At 48.0% G+C, this 21283-nt stretch overlaps 6 protein-coding genes across 6 annotated transcripts; 4 read left to right on the top strand and 2 right to left on the bottom strand.

Annotated features, from left to right (window-relative positions):
* Positions 1 to 2320: 2320 nt before the first annotated feature.
* Pmar_PMAR012560 (2-methylcitrate synthase, putative) lies at positions 2321 to 4111 on the top strand (the record flags this gene model as incomplete). Its single annotated transcript, XM_002787736.1, has 10 exons — positions 2321 to 2469; positions 2514 to 2652; positions 2704 to 2834; positions 2879 to 3021; positions 3066 to 3185; positions 3232 to 3376; positions 3421 to 3604; positions 3649 to 3758; positions 3812 to 3879; positions 4019 to 4111. Coding segments are annotated over 10 exons (1191 nt in total). The 3' UTR covers positions 4021 to 4111.
* Positions 4112 to 5114: 1003 nt separating this feature from the next.
* Positions 5115 to 6224, top strand: Pmar_PMAR012559 (Ribosome recycling factor, putative). The gene is made up of 9 exons (XM_002787735.1): positions 5115 to 5155; positions 5199 to 5256; positions 5301 to 5377; positions 5421 to 5519; positions 5562 to 5656; positions 5701 to 5761; positions 5810 to 5928; positions 5978 to 6044; positions 6090 to 6224. The coding sequence occupies exons 3-9, from the start codon at positions 5309 to 5311 to the stop codon at positions 6159 to 6161; spliced, it is 582 nt and encodes a 193-aa protein (XP_002787781.1). The 5' UTR covers positions 5115 to 5155; positions 5199 to 5256; positions 5301 to 5308; the 3' UTR covers positions 6162 to 6224.
* A 771-nt stretch (positions 6225 to 6995) lies between these two features.
* Pmar_PMAR012558 (glucose transport protein, putative) lies at positions 6996 to 8774 on the bottom strand (the record flags this gene model as incomplete). Its single annotated transcript, XM_002787734.1, has 1 exon — positions 6996 to 8774. The coding sequence occupies one exon, from the start codon at positions 8772 to 8774 to the stop codon at positions 7224 to 7226; it is 1551 nt and encodes a 516-aa protein (XP_002787780.1). The 3' UTR covers positions 6996 to 7223.
* Positions 8775 to 10754: 1980 nt separating this feature from the next.
* On the bottom strand, positions 10755 to 12389 carry Pmar_PMAR012557 (myo-inositol transporter, putative; the record flags this gene model as incomplete). Its single annotated transcript, XM_002787733.1, has 1 exon — positions 10755 to 12389. The coding sequence occupies one exon, from the start codon at positions 12387 to 12389 to the stop codon at positions 10755 to 10757; it is 1635 nt and encodes a 544-aa protein (XP_002787779.1).
* Positions 12390 to 15859: 3470 nt separating this feature from the next.
* Pmar_PMAR012556 (porphobilinogen deaminase, putative) lies at positions 15860 to 18451 on the top strand (the record flags this gene model as incomplete). The annotated part of the gene is made up of 13 exons (XM_002787732.1): positions 15860 to 15967; positions 16010 to 16121; positions 16211 to 16346; positions 16397 to 16529; positions 16579 to 16727; positions 16827 to 16944; positions 16994 to 17061; positions 17109 to 17286; positions 17343 to 17438; positions 17492 to 17636; positions 17687 to 17832; positions 17878 to 18024; positions 18069 to 18451. The coding sequence occupies 13 exons, from the start codon at positions 15860 to 15862 to the stop codon at positions 18192 to 18194; spliced, it is 1662 nt and encodes a 553-aa protein (XP_002787778.1). The 3' UTR covers positions 18195 to 18451.
* A 174-nt stretch (positions 18452 to 18625) lies between these two features.
* On the top strand, positions 18626 to 20836 carry Pmar_PMAR012555 (aldehyde-dehydrogenase, putative; the record flags this gene model as incomplete). Its single annotated transcript, XM_002787731.1, has 9 exons — positions 18626 to 18741; positions 18786 to 18965; positions 19017 to 19095; positions 19361 to 19694; positions 19746 to 19831; positions 19878 to 20057; positions 20107 to 20417; positions 20475 to 20597; positions 20719 to 20836. The coding sequence occupies 9 exons, from the start codon at positions 18626 to 18628 to the stop codon at positions 20834 to 20836; spliced, it is 1527 nt and encodes a 508-aa protein (XP_002787777.1).
* Between the last annotated feature and the right edge of the window lie 447 nt (positions 20837 to 21283).

Genomic DNA, 21283 nt, shown 5'->3' with positions numbered 1-21283 from the left:
AGGGGTCGAACCGGAGACCTTACGAATGGCAGCACGGTGCTCTCCCACTTGTCCAGAGAGGCAAAGAAATCGAGCCAAGAGTTCATTTCCTTCACGCAGCAAAAGCCGAACCGAACTTCACAATATGGTCCTTAAGAATCAGCCACTGCAAGACGTCGAGGAGGCAATGTTTGCTGCTTGGGAACAGGAGATGAGGATCTGGGTCAATCACAGTCATCTCGAATAACTCTGATTGACCCAGATGCTCCAGTGGATGGTGTCGGGAACGCTCTTCGCAAGAGCTACGTTCGCAGATAGTTGCAGCGACTTAGAGATATTTCAGTGCTTTGCGTCACCTTGAGTTCACATGAGTATATTTTCTACTTAGCGGACCGTTGAGTGACTTATTCTAGCTAACATTGTAATTCGTGGGAAATCCCCTTGCAGCTCGTTACCAATGGTAACTTACCATTGATACCTTACCCATGATCGAGGACAGTAGTTGCGAAACAGTAAACGACCATAGAAACAGCATACCTCAGATTTGTACCTGTGCCGATCGTGTGGTAAACAAACAACCTAACCACTGAAGCATTTACACCACGAAACTAAACATGTAATTCTATTCTATACCTGTAACCATGGTTAAGTAGATACTCAAGTACGCCTTAAGTTAAGGAGCTCCTTAAGTTGCTCCTAAACGTTGTGAAATGAGTTGAGTACTTCTTAAGTATACCTTAAGTAACTCCTTAAGTCGCGCCTATATTTAAGGCGCCTTAAATTAAGTATCCTTGTGAAACAGGCCCAGTATGCATTATGAATTCATTATGAACTTCTGAATCATAAACTTGCTGAAATTAGGATAGTTATCGTGTATTTCAATGACTGAGCAGTGCTCAGTGAGCACATATCCTGAGTATTCGTATATATTGCTGGATTATCCATATTGTACGACGAATAGTCAAACTCAGCATATGGGTGATGTGAGTGCCAATTTAGTGAACATCCACTAAAAATCCTCAATTCAACACCTCCGGCACTAGAGTGCTGAAAAGTTAATGTTGCAGAATAGTAATTGATGAATAGTGTCTTTCAAGGTGCTGAGAAGCAAATGAAAATTATTAAGTGCTGAATTATTAAAAAATGGGCGCAAATTTGAGTGCTGAAATTGTTATGGAGACACATTACGGCACTTTTAACTATTCAGCAAGGTTGCTGAAGTGCTGAAAAATGATCGACCCTCCGTGTTGGGCCTCTGCAGCGGGTTGGGATTATTGACCGGCCTGCCCGCCCAGGTGACTGTAGGAGAGTTCGCGAACATAACATCGGCCGCCCGACGGCTGTGCGGTTCGGTGCAGGGCACGGAGACCTGTTGACCGTTATGGTTGATTTGTCCCCTTGTTTTACGGTATTTATTGTACTTTTGTTACGGTATTTGCTGTCGATTGTGCTAGCCTCGATGATTCGCATCACGTATTTGTGCATGCGTGCTGTTCCCAGGGGTGCGTGAACCCTAGGGTTAGGCTTTCGTAAACGACGATCGTTTGCTTGCGTTGGACCTGAGTCCAGGCTCAGAGTGATCTACTGTGATTTGAGGTGTATCATTCGCTAGTGGCTAAGCTCCGTCTGAACGGTATCTTAGTCAGGGATAAGTTTACGGTAATACCGTGGACGTAACGGTATTGTATACGGGTTAGGCATTGTGTTCGCTAGTCACGATGGTATTGACTCGTAGTGGCAATTGTTCGAATAGAGTCGTTGATCATTCGGGTCAACAGAGCCCCATAGTGAAGATTTCAAAGGTCGAGCAACGTGTACGTCGTACGATATTCATTCAACTATGAAAGCTTTCTAAGTGCTAACTGGGTGGTGTTCTTCTTATTTTTGCCAAGATAAATACGAATCCCATTTCACAAAGACGAAGCAAGATTGGATTATTCAACTGTAATTAATATCATATCCAATTTTGATATGATATTAATTACAGTTGATGAGTTCGAGTTCCACTCTTCGTCACATTCATGGTTCACCGCTCCCAGTAGCGTCGAATATATGCCGTTCCATGTATATAAATCATTATACAGTTCCGTATGTATTTGATTCCTGTGAGAAAGAGTAGATGCGTTCAAGCAGAACGACGCACGACCTTCTCATAACACGAGTCGAATCGACGCAGTAGGTTCATTCGCATGCTTCATGTGTGGTGAAAAGCACTTGACAAGCTCATTGGGTTAATCCCGATGTTGTCGTGAATCAGGGTCTCGGACACGAATGAATCTCATCCGCTAGCTCTTCCCACCTGAGGTGGCTTCTCCCTCTCAGCAGTGTTTCCTCTCCCAATATGTCGAGTGGAGTCCAAGCCGATGGTTTAGCCGGAGTCGTTGCTGGTGTCTCTGCCATATGCACTGTCGGTCTCGGCAGTGGCCTCAATTACCGTGGCTACAATGTTAAGGACTTAACCGACAAAACAGAGACTTTCGAGGAAGTTGCGTAGGTCTACCATTGCCGACTCAAGCCGACCCCTTCCATCCTAGATACCTCCTATTGAGAGGGGTACTGCCGACTCGTCGTGAACTCAGTGCTTTCCTCCTACGACAAGGAGCTGCTAGGAAACTCAGCCCCAACATGCATACCATGCTCGAGATGCTCCCTAAGGACACGCATCCGATGGATGTAGATTAATGGACGTGGGCTCGCTCTTTAATGAGCTACTATCTCAATCAGGTCTTGCGAGTTTCCGTCTCCCTCATAGGCTGTCTCGAGCCAGAGGCTGAGGATCCCGACGTGAGGATCCGCGACAACACAGCAGTTGATGTCGCTGAGAGGCTTATGGCTGTGTTGCCTTGTGCTGTTCTGTAAGCATCTACCTGCTGTTTGCCAGTGGGAAGGGGATCTGCAGGTACTGGTTTCACTTCTCGCACTATGGGAGGCGAATTGATGTGTCCACCAGTAAACGGGATCCTCAAGAGACTATGGCGGCCCACTTCCTCCGACTGCTCCATCAGACGGGATACGACACCCCTCCTGATCGAGATATGATCAGTACGACTCCTTCATATCTACTCAGTGGAGTGTATTGTGCACAGAGACTCTCGATAAGTCCTTTATATGCTACGCTGAGCACGACTACAATGCTTCGACTTTCGCTGCTAGAGTCACTACTGCTACATTGAGCGATGCTTATTCAGCTTTCACTACTGCTATTGGTAAGTAGATGGTCAGGAGGCACTCGAAGGCTGGTATCGATATGAGGTACCCTAAGGGGCCCCTTGCACGGTGGGGCTAATGAGGCCACGATGGAGCTGCTTTCGACGTTCGAAAGCCCCGAGGATGCCGAGAAGAAACTACACGAAATGTTCACTAAGAAAAAGCTGGTCATGGGGTTTGGGCACAGGATGTGAGTCTGAGCTACACTATGTGAAATCAGTGGCAACTTCATAGATACAAGACTGGCGATCCTCGATCACCGATAATGGAGGAGTGTTCAAAAGCGCTGTCTCAGAAGCCTGGTCGGACATCTCTACTCTTCAATATCTCGAAACGGGTGGAGGAAGTATTGAAGGCCGAGAAAGGCATGTATCCCAACGCCGACTTCTACAGTGCCTCAGCCTATCACTATTGCGGAGTACGAAGGCTCATGATCATTCTATCGTCATTTCTTATCCTCAGGTGCCGACACCTCTCTTTACGCCTCTGTTTGTGTTTTCGAGAATAACAGGATGGACGGCCCATATCGTCGAGCAGAGGGCCAACAATAAGCTCATCAGACCGACTTCGAAGTAGGATGGATCACCAGTCAGGAAGTCTTCAGTGAACTGTTCGCGTTTGGAAGATACTGCGGTCCTGAGCCGAATCAGAGGGTGGTGCCGATTGATGAGCGTCGTGATGAAGGAACAGCGTGTAGTGAGATGGATCATGGGAAACGGAGTCGATTATAACAATGATGGGAGTAAAAACTAGTGCGCTTGTGTACAAAAAAACCGTACTCGTGATTTGAACCAGGGTCTTTCGCTTGCTAGCGGATCGTGTCTGTTTTCAGGAGGGCCAACGCTGCCAGCGGAGATGGGATCGGCTATCGAAGTAGCTCAAGTAGCTGTCGACACACGAGTCTTAGCGGAGGCTTCGATTTCTGATATCTTTCGAATGATTTTAACTTATTTCTTTCGCCCACCGCATGTTTCGTTGTCATGGGATCGTTCATCGTCAATCCGGCCACTAGGGGGATAGCCTCTTTCGAATACTGCGAGGCTCAATCAACTCCTTGTACACGAATGCACTCATGGTAGATTTTGTGGCGTTTATGGCTGCTTCATCCTCCCCGGTTGATATTGAGCTGGGAGGGGTCGATGAGATGGAGACGTCCCCTCTGAGAACAGACGATTATACTCCCTCTTCACTTACAGTAGGCTCTTACTCTGTATAGTGGATCGCATTGAAGATTCGCGTTTTCAGCTTCAACTCGCGGTGTTCTTTTTCTGGGTTGGTGGTTGGGGTATATGTGACACAATAGTGACTCTGGTATCGAGCACTCCACTCACACAGATAGGTGGTTTGATCCGGTCTCCCGCTTGGGATGACTTCTCCTCATCTCAGCGATGTACCTCGGATATCTTCTGATAGCCGTTGGTTTGGTATGGCATAATTCAAGGCGGTCCGCCGAGGGGCACTTCTCTATCACAGATGCCATCACAAGAGCATTCACAGAGTGATGCATCGACGATGCTGCAGGACTTCTCCCTGCGGGAGGTTTATTCTCCTCCACTGAGCGGCATGACGTGTGGCGACATCCCCGACGGCTCGACGGGAACCGCGAGATGGATAAGTTCTAGGCCAGCATAGCGTGTGCACGAGTTTCGGACCTTCGCTCGTTGGGTTTCCGAATGAGGCAGTCATTCCTTATCAAACAATCTCTTTCAAGCTTCTCATCATGTTCGCTTCCCGGCGCTCGTTGGCGACTCTTCGACATACTGCGCTCTTCAGTCATGGCGGTCTCCGAGTATTTTACGACTTATCTGTTCGTTCCATAGTTCTCTCACCTCAGTGTTGCGGCTCAAGCCTATTGTTGCAGCGAACACCCACGATAGGGTTATTTTTCGGGTCGCGAGGATTTGCCAAGAAGAGCCCCCCTAAGCTGAAGAGCAAGGAAGAGAAACAACAAAGTGTGCAGAAGAAGAAAGTAGGGGAATGGCAGAGTCTCAGTTGATGTTATCGGCGAACAGGATTTGCGTGATCGGAGGGAAGCGGATAAGTTCCTCTCGCTAGAGGACACCAAAACGGGTATGGCTGGATGACGTGTTTTGGCGGGAGTCTGGTTGTCTCAGTGGGTTCGATGACACCAGCGGAGCGCCGACAACAACGACTAGATCAGAAGATGGACCATGCTAAGATGCTGAAGGAGGTAACTTGGCAGTTCTTCACACTTGGGAGGGTGGGTGCATCAGCAAACGCAAGCTCTCGATGAGGAAGTGAGAGATATGAAAGCAGCCTTGCAAGAAGTGCAAATGGAGCAGGCATCACCTGAGCTCTTTCGGAGCATCACTGTAAGGTTGAGTACAATACATGGGATAGCAGGGGTCCATCAGGTGGCGGAGAAGCCTTTATTGAACATATCACAGATGAGCATTCTCAATGCTACGACTGTCAATTTCTCCGTGTTCGATGACGGTCTGGCAGGAGCGTAAAATCCAGACATTTGGGATCGGCTGAGCCATGCGTGTGTAGGTGCCAAAAAGCAATTCAACTGAGAGGGAAGAACTGGACAGTGAATAAAGACGGGAATAAAGTGTGTCTCCCGAGGGAAACCCCTGCAGCTTTTGGGCGGTTCGATTAGATCAGCGTTGTCCTTCCGAAAGTCACGCGAGAAGTTCGGAATGAGTGTCTCAACCGGTGCAAGGGTATTCTGAAGAAGTACCAGAGGAACATCAATTCGATCAGAGCCACTATGCTGGAGTAGTATGCAATTGAGATTAACCGCATGAAAGTACTCCTCGGGAATCAGGGAAAATCGCCGAATGATGCCCTCGACCGAAATGGAGAAGACTGAGGCAGCGAAGATCGACAAGATAGTGAGCAGATGACGCCTATTTTTGCACAGGATTCTACTCTTTCAGTACAAGCAAAGAGCTGACCAGCTCGTAGTACTTTTGAGGGAGAAGGAGCAGGCACTGTCCAAGGCTACATGATCTTGCGTTGTTGTACGTGATGAGTTTCTGGCAATCGCTGAGCCGTGTTCATAGTTACGAGTATTTCACTTTTTGGCTTATTCATTCCGAGCTTGCAGAGTTGCGCTATGAAATATGCCGTGTATATGTTACTTTGAATTCCAACGCCGTCGCCGGCAAGATACGCCGTAGTACAATCACTATCGTAGGAGCACGCGGTGAGGCGATCAATTCCCTCGGCACGACCGGTATATTTCCAATTCCGCCCAATTGTCAGAGTCAATTTTGCTGTAGGCAATACCGAGGGGCAGATATGCCACCTCCGGCGTTGGATTGATGTGAGTTCTTAATGACAAACTGTCAATGAATACACACTAGAGAGCATAATACAGCGCGTTGGAAACCAAAAATGGCATAGCTGCCCCTAAACGGAATTGGTCACATTTATAGCCAACTTGGCCACACGATGAAATATCTTTGGATGGGATAGCCGACAATCTTACCGCTGTCATAGGAGGCTTCCCCAAGTGTTAGAGTCGAGTCTACTATCTTATACGTCTACTTACAGTCGACAACCATGGCAAGCATCGTCAGTATTAAGAGTTATGGATCACGGCGTCTTTCATACTCAGTAGTTCACTCAATTCCGAGTTAATAGCTTGCATCACAATCGAATCTCTAGCATTATACTGCATAATGGTTCTCGCTCTTTCCTGAGACTACCAAGTATCGATGCTGGCTACATATTTGTCAGCTCACTCTCTAATCATGAATCTGGACTTAAACTCTTATTAGGACTAATAATATTACCACAGCCAAAGAGACTCTATTAACTAACACAGCAAAAATGCCATTCTAACAACTTATCCGATGACATAAAGTTTCGAGTAGATCACAAGGAACCACTTGAAACAACCCCGTAGAGAGGAACGATAGCTTTTGTCGACCGTTAACGGGTTCATAGAATAATAACACGTAGACTGTCTCGACGGGCAGTTTATATTAAACATTTTTTAAGGGAAGGTAGACTTTCCCTTTAGAAGAAAATTCTTAGAAACATGTTATAGTAGCAAACCATCCGTACTAATGAGATACTCCTTCCGACCGAGCAGCATTTTCGACATCCACCTTAACGGAAGCGTCGACATTTTTAGACCTGCTCCCATATCTCCTACTGAAGTACGCCTGGATCTCTTCGAATGTCTTACCCTTTGTCTCTGGGACAATCAACAGAACAAAGATAACCATAGCCAAACAGACGACGGCAAAACTCCAGAACACACCCTGGTATGTAATGGCCTCTCTATAGTCATCCAAGAACATAGTGACTATCCAAGAACAGAACCAGTTCACGCCAGTGGCGATAGATGCAGAAAGACCTCTCACTTCATTGGGGAAGATCTCAGCCATAATCAACCATGGGATTGCACCAACACCAATAGAGAAGGAAGCAATGTATAAGAATGCGGAAAAGATGGCCAACCAACTGACATTGTTGTCGTTAACATCATCGAGAAAGAAGAAAACTCCCAATAGAACAGCTGCTATGCACATTCCAGCAGCTCCCGCAACCAAGAGAATTCTCCTCCCCGCCATATCCATGATGATACAGGCAATCAAGGTTACGACCACCTGAGCGGCCATAACAGCAAGTGCCATACCCTCTTTGTTATCTAGTCCAGCAGCCTGGAAAATAGTTGTCTGATAAAATATGACAGCATTGATACCAGAGAACTGCTGAAGAACTTGTAGAGCGATACCAATGAACAGCTGCATTTTGCACTGACCGAGCGCACCGAAAGCCCACGAAGCACTCTCCTTCCAAGTATTCTTCATGTTCTTAGCGTTGTGAGCAGCAGATACTTCATAAGCCTTCACTTCCTCCATAATCTCGGGATCCTCCTCAACTGACTTAGAACCTCTCAGTCTCAATAGAACTTTTTTCGCAGCGTCAGCACGATTATGCTCAGCCAACCAGCGAGGAGACTCCGGAACGAAAAACATGCAGATACCCAATAAAGCACTCGGAATCAAGTAGATCCAACTCACAGTACGCCACTGACAGAAGGTGCTATCGGTAGCATTGGGATCAGTAGAACCAGCATCAGTCCTGAACCCCATTCCAAGGGCATAGGCTAGAAGAATACCAATCGTGATGGAAAGCTGATTGCAAGCTCCCAAAGCACCACGAATAGCGGTTGGAGAGACCTCACCGATGTAGGTGGGGGCCACGACGGACTCGACACCAACAACAAAACCGACCAGAACACGAGCAAACAGCAACTGCCACGAAGTGTGAGCCAAAGCTTGCCACACGTAAATCAGAAGGAAGCAGGGAGAGCACAACAACAGAGTCCATTTCCTCCCAAACTTCTCAATAAAAGGACCACCCAATAGGATAGCACCACCCATAGCACCCAAGTTAACCAGAGATCCGAACAACGAACCTTCTGTAGATGTATCAAACACATACAAGTGGTCATCGGGACCAACCTGGATGGGTATACCATCTGCAGTAGTAACATTATTCTGCATGGTATCAATAGTTTGACCAGTGAAGCCAAGAGTTAGACCAAACATGAGTGGTCCCAGCAGGGATGCTGCAACGGAGAGTATTGCACAGAGATATTTCATTGGCCTTAAAAATGGATACGACTGAAAAACGAAGGCTTGATGCACCCCCGACTTGGTCAACCCTTGAAGCAAAGCTCTGGTATTCACGCATGTCAGAAATAAACTCTATTAACACTAGCTTCAGAGACAGATTCTAGCGGATTGTGTTCTGCTTGCGTTCTAAACAGCGAACAAGATATGCTCCATTGTCGACATGATACACAATTTGTGTTACACCGCTTACAGTGACACGCGCTTCTGAACAATCCGCGTCGCTATCAGGGGCCTATTTCACAAGCGTCCTTAGATTAGGACGTCTTTACGTATAGGATTTTAACCTTAGGACGTCCTTACCTAACTAAGGCTATTTCACAAGATTTTCCTTACCTAACGTTAGGATCCTATACTTAAAGACGTCCTTACCTAACGTAAGGATGTGCTACCTGAGGATATTAGGATTCCTAACGGCAATTAAACACAATGTAAAACATTATACAACTACGAATTGAACCTGGATCGGTCGAATACCAGCCGCAAACTCTACCACCGCACCATTTTATACTTGATATAAATGGAATACGAATCCGTTCATCAACCCACGGACGACAAAGATAGTGCCACAAGGCGCCATTCAGCAGGTTCAACAGATAAAACCAATTTTATTATCAACTGATACGCGTAATGAATGATCCAGTAATGGACCATTATGGATCTTAACGTCTTCTGGCATGGAGGGGTCTTGCAGTAAAAAAAGGCTTGACTCTACCGAAGATGAGCATTTGTAAGGCGTTTCATACGAAGTTTATAAGCTTCAGATAAGTATCGAACTTGGTAAAGAGTTTTGTTAATAGTTATAAGATTTTTGTTCAAGTTACAAATTAATTTAAAAATGTACTCGCAGAGTTTCGAACCAACGACTGTTTGGCGGAACGTAGCGAGTCGTCTTGTACACCTTTAACGTTAGGATGGTCGGTAAAGTACCCCCCCGAGGTACTTTACCATTAGGATAAAAATTTCCTTAAAAATATAGCTTGTGAAAGCCGAGCGTCCTAACAGCCTGTTTTTGAGGATAAAGGCATCCTATTATCCTAAATCCTAACGGTAAGGATCCAAATGTCCTAAAGTCCTAACCCAACCTAAAGAAAGGGCCCTTGTGAACGCCATTTATCCTTAAATTGCATCCTAATGGGTTAAAATCCAAACATTAGGACGCTTGTGAAATAGGCCCCAGGCCTAAACAAGGGCTTTTCAAAAAGTATGAGGCCATACAACTCTAATTCATCACCGACACCACTGACTTCCTCATAAAGACTAGTACTATGATAATGATAAGTCAATCCGATCCCTTCAACCACCATGCTCTTGTCACGCTTCAACACTCTTTTGCCTCGCTTACACGCTTTGTTGATTGGTCCAAAACCTCTTAACTTCTTGGCTACGTTGGGAGAGGAGAACCTAGAGTTGAGATCCAACCTTTCTCAGAGTGCTATTCCCCATGAATTCAAGCACACTAAGAAGTGTTGAATGTGTTGTTTCTTCCCAAGGTAGCTTTTCCCTTCTCCCTTATGTATCTCTACCTAGATTCTTCCATACTTGAAACTCACAACTCAACAATCTCCCAATTTGAATTATAGACTCGAGCGATGCTCATTTATCCGGAAAATCTACCCGGCTGACCATAACGATAGGAAAGTACATAAACACCATTTCAGTATGTAATCGGTATAAAATAAGCAGCAAGAGAAACGCGATGCTGCTAATAAAATTTCGATCACCAGAGAATAAAGCTATAGATTGGAATTAGATAAATTTAGGTAACTTAAGGTAGCAGAAGTTGCTTAAAGGACAAGAATAAAGAAGACCACATCAGTCCGATACGATCTACTCTAAAGAATGAACAAAGTCCATATAGAGCAATCTACTACCCGGCAAATTCTACCATACAGTATAGGAAAGTACTTAGTTATATCACCCAAGTACTTCAAATCATCAAGAAATGATTTAGAGAACCTCATCCACCTTTCGCAAATCAGCTGGAGATGAACCTTCAGCAGAGACTTGCAAGGCGTCGTTATCGGTCGAGGAGTCAGAATGCTCCTGTACCTTGCTGTTATCCACAGCCTTCTGACGATTCCTGTACTTATTCAAACACTCGCAGTTTATTATGTGGCCCTCATCAAAGTAGGCCTGGATCGTTTCGAACGACCTGCCCTTAGTCTCGGGGATAAACAACAGGACGAAGACAACCATGACGAAGCACATGAAAGCGAAACTCCAGAAGACACCCTGGTAAGTAATCGCTTGCCTATAGTCATCCAAAAACATAGTGACGATCCAAGAGAAGAACCAGTTTGTAGCGGTAGCGATAGAGCTTGCAAGACCTCTCACTTCGTTGGGGAAAATCTCGGACATGATCAACCATGGGATAGCACCAACACCGATTGAGAAGGATGCAATATACAAGAAAGCAGCGAAAAGAGCCAACGCCGGAATGTTATTATCATCAATACCTTGTTCAAAGAAGAAGACGCCCAATAAGATAGCAGCAATACACATACCAACTGCACCCAACACGAGCAAGAATCTTCTTCCGGCCATATCCATGACAATACAAGCAATGAAGGTGACAACAACCTGCACGGCCATAACAGCAAGAGCCATAGTCTCTTTATTATCCAAACCTGCAGCCTGGAAAATAGTAGTCTGATAGAAAATAACAGCGTTAATACCAGATAACTGCTGCAAAATTTGTAGAACGACACCAATGAACAGCTGCATCTTAGCACGACCCAAGGCATGCCAAGACCACTTAGCAGTCTCCTTCCAGTTGCCCTTAGCATTCTTGGCATCATTTTCAGCCTCGGCCTCGTACGCCTTAACCTCTTCCACGATCTCAGGATCCTCCTCAACGGTCTTAGAACCACGGAGTCTCAACAAGACTCTCTTGGCAGCATCAACACGATTATGCTCAGCCAACCAACGAGGGGACTCAGGGACGAAAAACACACAGATACCAAGAAGGGCACTGGGAATCAGGTAGATCCAACTAACATCACGCCATTGGCAGAAAGTGCTCGAATTGGCGTTAGGATCAGTGGAACCAGCATCCGTTCTGAAACCTAGACCAAGAGCATAGGCAATGAGAATACCGATAGTGATAGACAACTGGTTGCAGGCACCCAAAGCACCACGAATCTTAGTCGGAGATACCTCACCAATGTATGTGGGGGTCACAACTGATTCAACACCGACCACGAAGCCAACGAGAACACGCTCGAACAACAGCTGCCAGGAAGTATGAGCCAATGCCTGCCATACGTAGCAAAGCACGAAACAAGGAGAACATCCAAGCAAGATCCACTTCCTACCGAACTTCTCGATCAGAGGGCCACCCAGAAGAATAGCACCTCCCATAGCACCAAGGTTAACCAATGAACCGAACAAAGAACCTTCTGTAGAGTTAGTGAACACCCAAAGATGATCATCGGGTCCGATTTGCACCGGTGTACCATCACTCATTGTGATTCCATTTTGCATGGTATCGATAGTTTGACCAGTGAAGCCCGAAGTCAAACCGAACATTAGTGGTCCAAAAAGGGACGCACCCACGGAGAGAATAGCGCAAAGGTACTTCATAGGATTAGAGGTGTTAGAGTATCACTATAAAAAACTGAAGAAAACCACCAATACCCAAATGAAATGTGACCAATCTACTCTTCTATAATCACGAATACCAATCTCATCTTGTGAATCACCTTGAAGCTAAGATTGGAAATAAGCTAATTAGCTTTGCCCAAGGACACTGCTAGTCCTTGGGGCCGACGCTTAGTTTTGTGTTGGATCTGTCCCCTACGGCTGGGAGTGGATGATGCCAACTCGACATGGTCGATAGAAAGGTTAAGGACATCTCGAGATCTATTTGACGAATGGGGCCGCTATGCCCACTATGGACAATACCATTCAGGAATGCATTTCGTGAACGGGGTCACTATGCCCACTATGGACAATACCTTTCAGAAATCTATCTGGCAAATGGGGTCGCTATGCCCACTATGAATTATAACATCTCGAGATCTATTCGGCAAATGGGGTCGCTATGCCCACTATGAACTATAACATCTCGAGATCTATTCGGCAAATGGGGTCGCTATGCATACTATGGACTATAACATCTCGAGATCTATTCGGCACGTGGGGTCGCTATGCCCACTACGTACTACACCATTCAGAAATCTATTCGGCGAACGGGGTCGCTATGCCCGCCACGGGCCATACCATTCAGGAATGTACTTCGCAAACGAGTCGCTAGGTCCACTACGGACTATACCATTCGGAAACCTATTTGGCGAACGGGGCCGCTATGCCCACTATAGACTATACCATTCAGAAATCAATTTGGCGAATGGGGCCGCTATGCCCGCTACGGACTACGATTCCATGTACGCGAGCGAGGGTATGATTTATATTGGAGAACCGTATAGGCGGATGACAGGATTCAGCGGTGCTGTTCGTATCGAGTTTACAAGTTTGCGAATAATGACCTCAGTTCCATGATCGAGGAACAACAACTCCGTCGATAGTCTGAGAGTTGCATTGCAGTGGTACCCCTCAGTGGTAATAACTCGCCTCAGCTTGTATCATTCAATTGTTTATATCCCAAGGAAGAAGAGCATGAGGTGTTGCTGCTGCGGAAGAGCCTCGCTCAAAGAAAAGGATCGAAATACCTTACCAGGACAGTTCCGGGCTCCTCAGAGTTGAAATGACTTCTTTGCAATAGGCCCCAGAACGAAAGACCCCGAAGGCAGCAGGTGAAAAGGTGAATGTAATACGGACGGAACTCCACTATATGCCATCTCGAACGAACTCCACCCTACCTCCTGTATCAACATAAGCAAACCAATAGTGTAGTACATCGCGAAACAGCAGTTTTTTGACGGTACACAAGATATGATACTTGGAATGACTATAGTCTGTCTGTGGTTAAGGCGCTATAACACTCCAGTATCAACAGGATCTGACAAACGAGCGATAAGGGACTGGATATGTCTTTAAGCCTGTTGAAAGCTTACCAATCCCAAGTGAGGGAAGACGAACACCGGCGAGCTCATCACATAGAACGTCAGCAAGAGAACGCTGATTCCTCCGATGTAGTAGAAGAGGTCTGAAAGGGATATGGATCGGCTGGAACCACCACCGGCTCCTGCCTGTTCTGCCAGAGACTAGCACCGCTAGCGAACCAAGGATAACCCCTTTGAAAATTATGGGGCCTAGAAGGTCTTCTCCACTGAGAATCTGCTCAGACCCCTGCCATATCGTCATTCTAAGGCTCGCAGGAAGAACCTGGAACCGAAGAAGTCCAAATCACTCCAATGATCTGGTGCACGACCGCCTTACTTGATCAAATGTTGGTCGGCTTGCGAAAGTGAAAGGGCAGTAACATATCGCCACCACAAGCACAGCCAAGTGCTTCAACAGATGCTGTATCTAGGGAGAACAGCGTGTGATTCTCTCTCGCTGCTAGGGAGCAATGCCGTCGATCCACAGTGACCGCACTGACCTTCGAGTCCCGAAGACTTGCAAAAAGTCTTTTGATTGCGGTCAGGTTGCAGAAACCAAGTAACAGTCCTGAGACCAACCAGGGAGTGTACATCCGCACTAGTGAGATCGTTGATAGCTGCCACGACGCCCTGATAATTCGAGAAAACAATTGTGCGTTCCCATTGAGCAAGATCTTGGGTACTCATGAGAGTTTGCGAACTGAATCGTACCACTTACACTATGAAAATTAGTAAGCAATGCCATTCGGGTGCGACTCTGAATCCCAATCGAAGCTCTCGCGGAAGCATGTCGGTGGATATCCGAATTTGCTCGGAGGCGAGAAGGACCATAACTGAGAAACTACGCTCCTAGTCCCACTAAGTCACCCACTGCGACGATCGTGCAATCATAATGCCAGTTCGCATTCAAGTCCCGTGACTAGGCTTACGTGCAACAGCCAATGGAAGGCTCCCCTCAACCCTATTGTATCTTAACGGTTCATTACAGGTGCTGATACCATTGAGATCCATCACGCGCATCAGGGCGAAACCAGTTGCTGCTACTATCAAGGCCGAGACAAAGGCACGGAGAGTTCCTGAGTCGATGAGACCAACATACGCTCTGCCCAATCCTTCACAGTCATGCAGTGCATCCTACCTACGCGCAGTTCCCAGGTGTACCCAAGAATCACTAACATCAGTGTCAGCGTGGCGGCTTGCAAAAAACTCAATGCTGCGTTGGAAATGATCAATGTTCGAAAACCAGACAAGGCAACACCCTTTAGATCATCGACCTGTTAGAGAGTTCGAGATCGCCTATACCAGATGGAGAACCCCCTACGCTGTCGAGTCGGCCCCGAATGCATTCCATGCACTCTTGTTGTGTTGTCCATGGGTTGGGCGAAGGGAACAGATGAGCGTCCAGGGCGTCCAATAGCCAGAGCACCCAAATAGATCCCGCGAGGGTCAGGCACAGCAAGGGATGATCACGAGAGTCTCGAATGTGCTGAAGCGACAAATGCATGTTTACTCCATTTCGTTCAATGTCCACAGGGAGAACCCGCCGCAATCATTGCGAATCGAAGACCTGAACTTACATGAAGCAATACTAACCAACTCTTAAAGATCCCTTCTGGGCTCAAAGGACTCGGAAGCTGCTCAGTTGCTGAATACACTGGCATGACGGAAAGATGCCGAGAATATCTAGAGAGGAATATCGACGGATTGTGACGCCATGACGCACTGTCCGACCGACTTGCATTGATAACATCAGAGCGTCTACAAGAAGGTCATTCCTGTAACGCTCGCGATGTCTCACGGTCCAACATGGTGTTACAAGGAATCGAACCCTGGACCAGTTGATCGAGGTGCACTACGGTCAACGCCTTTCGTCAAGACTTTTGTGTGCTCTGTCACCGCGACATCATGCGCAGCTGATCCATGGCGGGCCCACAAAGGCTTCTGTAAATGTCAGTTCACAGCTGGTGGGACGAAGCTTGAACGTTGTTCAGCTGAGACATCTACGTTGACAAGATCATCCCTTCACAGTTCCTTTCCTCAATAACGACTATGTCATCCGACTCCAACGCAACACTCCGCATCGGGTCCAGAAGGAGCGACCTGGCCCGTCTGCAGACACTCATGGTGGCAGACCGGCTTGAAGAAATGGGTTATGAGGTAGTGCTTGTCGGGGGCAGTGTCGTGGTCAATTGATGACAGGTTGAATGTGAGTACCAGGAGGCTCCTGGGGATACCAACTTGAAGGACCCTCTGTGGAAGATGCCCGAGACCGGAGTCTTCACTACCTTCCTAAGGCAGAAGCTGTTGGAGGGTAGGCGACCTGTCATTGAGTATTGTTCAATTTCCTCTGTGGAGTTGAGCACGTGGCCTCGTCGAGTGTTCAATGGATTTTCTCTGCAGGAAGCGTAGACCTAGTGGTCCACTCGTGGAAAGACCTTCCTCTGGCCGAGGAGGCTGGTACTACTGTAGCGGCTACCTTGCCCCGGGCTGACCCTCGAGACCTCATCATCATCCGCAAAGACGCCGAAGCCGAAATGTACTAGTGCCTCGCCGATAGCCGCAGTTACTCTGCCATTGGTTCCTCAGTCGTGCGATGAACGGCAAGTTGATTGTACTGTCGTCCTCTCCTCGGAGGCAGTGGAATCTCCCAGCGTTCCTTCAGAGGGCGGTTCCTGGTGTTGAGACTGTCGAGTTCCGAGATGTTCGCGGCAACATCCAAGTAAGCTTTTGTGGGTCCGGCTTAGCTGTGAATCTAGTCATCTCCTCAGACGCGGATGCGTAAGCTGATGGACCCAGCCCGACACAACGCCAGTCTCGGCCCTCGACCCCACGCCTTGGTCCTCGCTAAGGCTGCGGTGGATCGCTTTGCTCAGAGCCATCGAGAAGAGTTCCGGAATAGTCGAGAGCTGGTTGAAGGGTAAGAGCTCTGTCCACCCCTTAGTCCCCTCAAATGACAGCTTCAATGGTGCCCCGCTGTACACTGCAAGGAGCTCTCATAGCTTGTCTAAACGTGTAGGTACTTGTCCAAGTGTCACTGCATGGTATTGCCTTTATCTGCTAACCCAACTGCTGCAGCTCAGGGAGCCTTGGGGGTTGAGGTCAGCACGGCGTCTGAGAAGGAGCATGTTCGGAAGGTAGAATGGCCATTCGCTGACTAGGAGTATCTTCATTGGGCGTTTTCAGATCGTCTCTAAGCTCAACGACGAGCAAACATTCCAAGCCGCCTGGCGGGAGAAGGAGGTCCTCGGCGCGTAGGCTCCTAGGTTGTTGTATCCCCCTGTTGATGCGCCTGGTGTAGGTATGGTGGAGGATGTCATCAGAGGATCGGGTGCACGGTCTTGCCGCGATGGTACGGCAAAGTAGAGCACTTGAGGGGCCGAACAGATGGAGGAGTAGACCTTTTGAGGAGCGAAATCATTCCTACCAACGCCATTGATGACAGTTTGCGAGTCGACCCCGGCGAGCATCCACTGAAGGTAATACACTGGCTGCTGCTGGGAGCTGTGATCGTTCCTCAGCATTACTGTCTCAGGTTGGGGGTGCTGGAGGACTCTCACTTTTCACCCGTGAAGAGGATACTACAGCAGGTGAACGCCTATTGGAGGCCTTGAGGAGCGCTGGGGACGGGGTAAGTGGCCTCTATTGCTGTAATGGGTGTAGAGAGTGGTTCTTTGATGCTAGGTCGGATTGTGGATTGCCAAGTCTACTGCATTACCCAATGCCCCTGCGGACTTGGTAGAGGATATCAATGCGATGAACATCCCTGTGTGGGTGGCAGGCATCCCTTCGTGGCAGCATCTTGCACAGAGGGGCCTTTGGTGTGTTGGTAAGGTTGGTGGTCACCACTGTTGTTGATGGAGTGTGGGCGTCCTTCAGGGTGCACTGATGGTCTTGGCGAGATCGAGGATCCTGACTTGAAGAAGAGCATCGCTCCGTCGCTGAGGAAGTGGATCAAACTCACTCATACCAAGGCGGCTGAGGAGCAAGGAGATGGTCATTTCAACACGGCTCCTGATTGCGAGGTATGGCGAAAGTAAACGAGAGGAGTTCAAATGACTCGTTTATAGGTGGAACAACTTGGGACCTATACGTTGGTTTCGAAGTATGAACCTCGGAGCTGTCCAGAGCAGTTGAAGTCCGCTACCTATATCTTCTGGGGGAGTGGTTCGGCCTTTACGGAGGCTCGTAGGTTGCTCCCGGACCTCCTCGACAAGGTGAGCTCTCTTCACCGTGAGGTGGTTGAAGCGCCTCGTCTTAGGTGCTGGTCCACGGGACTGGGCCTGGACATACGTTGGAGACACTCTTAGCTGCTGGCGTGCCGAGAGAGCGCATTGTTGTTTGCCTCAACTACGATGAGTTTGAGAGGCGAATTCACCGTGATTGATAAGTCGACCACAAAGAGCATTAAGCTCGAGTTACCGCATACAGCGGATATATTACTTCTATTCAAGAGTTTCTTCGCTGCTGTTATTAACAACAAGTAGACAAGTTTACGGTTGTGAAACTGAAGTTGAGCGTGTCAATGCCAATCAATATAATGGCTCCGGGAGAAACACCATCAATTGCGGTGCACGCACGTACACAGAACTGCACGCACGAACAAGGCAGAACTGGGCTCGTCAATTCTCGATATGTGCAGCCCATACAGGTGTTTCCTCAGAGGTGTCTTGAACCAGAATTGCGTTGTCAGGGCCCTTCTCAGTCTCAGAGGGAGTTCCCTCACATTTGGGAAGTGGTGGTTAGTTGATATGAGGGCGTGGTAGTACTGTCTACCTACAAGTTGTGTCCGCTGTTCAGTTGCCTTCACAGTTCTCCATGCAGAGGGTTGTACCAGCTCTGGGTGGTCGGAAGGCTCCATGGTCGGCCGTTCGTATGTTCTCTTCACGGAAGATAGCTCCAGCATGGCCCTACTATCTCGCTGGGGAAGCAGTGTGATAGCAGATGGCTGCGGCCCCCCCTGAGCCGCTGGTCTTAGATACTCTAATACCGACCTCGAGGTTACCGATAAGTATAGTGGCGCTGTGGTGTGTCGCGTGGCCTTGGCCAAACCTCCGGAAGTAGAACGAGCTATAGCTGCGGCTCATGGAGCTGAGAAGACGATGGCTGCGCTCCCGGCATTTCAACGAAAGAGAATCCTCCAGCATTGCGTGGAAAGGTGGGAGTATTGGAAGTGTGGATGATGCGGAGAGGTGAACAATGAGGATAGGTTCCGAGACAGAGCTGAGGAGCTGGCCTACTGTCTGTGTGTGGAGGCTGGTAAACCTATTGTGGATTCTCGCCTGGAGGTGAGAGAGGATGGGGATATGGTCTCTATTTGATCCGAATGTTCGTGGAGTATATTAATGGGGTTGTTACTATGGTACCTGATGGCAACAACAGTGACGCGTGTTTGACCTAACGACCGTTCGGTTGACAGCTTTTCGATCCGCCCATTGAATTAGTCGTAGTTCTTTGATTTAATCTTATGTAAATCTTCGGTCCCTGGTAAAATTTAGTCATCCATTCACAGGAATACCTCGTTGATTCAATCACTTCCTTGTCGTCGAGCAGGTCTTGCGCCTCATCGACACCTTCTCAATTGCCGCTGAGGAAACGACTCGCATGTCCGGCGAGTGGAGTAGCATGGAGACATCCGAGAGATATCGGGGCCTCCAGCAAATCTATAAGCGAGTCCCCAAAGGCGCCGTGTCCATGATTACGCCATTTAATTTTCCTCTCAACCTCGCCGCTCATAAAATAGCTCCTGCGATTGCTGTTGGGTGTCCATTTGTACTGAAGCCGGCCAGTGCCACCCCGTTGGGCTCATTGATAATAGGCGAGGTTCTTGCTGAGTGCTCGGACCTTCCCAAAGAGGCCTTCTCGATAATACCCTGCTCGAGGCAAGGTAGTAGTAGTGTGGGATGGAGCGAACTTGGGAGATGGTGATTCCCTCTAGATGGAGATCCTCTTACGACTGATGACCGATTCAAGTTGCTCTCGTTTACTGGCAGTCCGAGCGTTGGATGGAATTTGAAGTCGAGGGTAGTTTTCTGTGTTTAGCCTTGGACAGGTGTGCTCTATGTGTTAGGCTGGCAAGAAAGGGGTAGTGCTTGAGCTTGGCGGTAATGCTGCTTGTATAGTTGACTGCATACCACACGAAGGGCTAGAGTACCTCGTGGATCGCATAGCCTTTGGGGCTTTCTATCAGAGTGGACAGAGTTGCATATCTACCCAGAGGCTTTATGTTCGAGACGGCTTATACGATAAGGTGTGGGAGGCCACCGCCGGAGAAGCTCCCCGGTAATTTTCTCAGTTAGGTAGTGAATGCTCTAGTCGCGAAGGTGAAGTCCTTGCGTATGGGTGATCCGAAGGACGAGAATACATTCATAGGCCCTATGATAGCAGAGAGAGAGGCTAGCAGGCTAGAGAGTGCTGTTGAGGGCGCGATAAGGGCGGGTTGCACTGTTCTGTGCGGTGGGGGCCGAAATGGATCTATGTTCGAGCCTACGCTGCTGGCCGACGTGCCTATCGAGACTGACGCTTGGGGGAAGGAGGCATTCGGGCCACTCTTGTGTGTTGCCAGCTTTGATAATTTTGAGGAGGTTGTGGAGAGGGCCAATGATTCCAAGTGAGGGAACATACTAGTGGCTCCGGGGTGATGGTTGGTATTATTCCAATGGTATAGGTATGGCATCCACGTTGGTCTTTTCACCAACGATTTGAATAAAGCTTTCTACGCCTGGAACAACCTGGAGTCGGGCGGGTTGGTTGTGAACGACGTCCCGAGTCTCAGGGTCGATTCAATGCCGTAAGTAGACTACGCTATAGTTGTGGTACAGCTAAGTACAGCGGTTTCTTGCGGTACGTGACTAAGCCGATGGCTTTAGACCGTTACCAGGCTGCACTTCGTGGTAAGCCGTTATAATCAGGTGCGGCGGGGTAAAGGACTCCGGCATTGGTCGTGAAGGTGTTAAGTATGCTATGGAGGACATGAGCGAAATCCGCACTATGCTCATCAAGAACGTCGGCTTAGCCGACAGGCTTTAACGAAAAACATTGGGCGGTCATTATTTTCAGAGAATCTCTTTAAAGCTTTGAGGGTGCTCGGAGCATCTCGCTTTCAGATTTACACCGCCGCGCACACAGTGCGTTGCTTTTCTCCCGCTTCATCCACTTTTCTGTTTTTGTTCATGCATATAGCGTGACAGATAGTTGATCTCGTTACGACTAGTAATAGGATATATAGCGAGAGTTGGAGTTTTTCACCTCATTGAGACCAATAGTCTCGGACCATCATGGCATTGAGTTCTGCAGTCGGGGAGCGCAATTCCAACAATTATGGAGGCGTTTCCCGATTTCTTTCAGTTGTGGAGGAGGTGATTGTTCTACGGGTCTGATCCGGCAGGTCTAGTTCATAGTGACAGTGGCGACAGAAGCTACAGTGTAGCTGCTACACCCACCTTGCTATACATTAAGTCGCGACGCAGCGATTTG

The sequence above is a fragment of the Perkinsus marinus genome (genome assembly GCF_000006405.1).
Source record: "Perkinsus marinus ATCC 50983 genomic scaffold scf_1104296929318, whole genome shotgun sequence".
In the NCBI taxonomy this organism is placed as follows: Eukaryota; Perkinsozoa; order Perkinsida; family Perkinsidae; genus Perkinsus; species Perkinsus marinus.
This window is presented reverse-complemented; position numbering and strand designations above follow the sequence as displayed.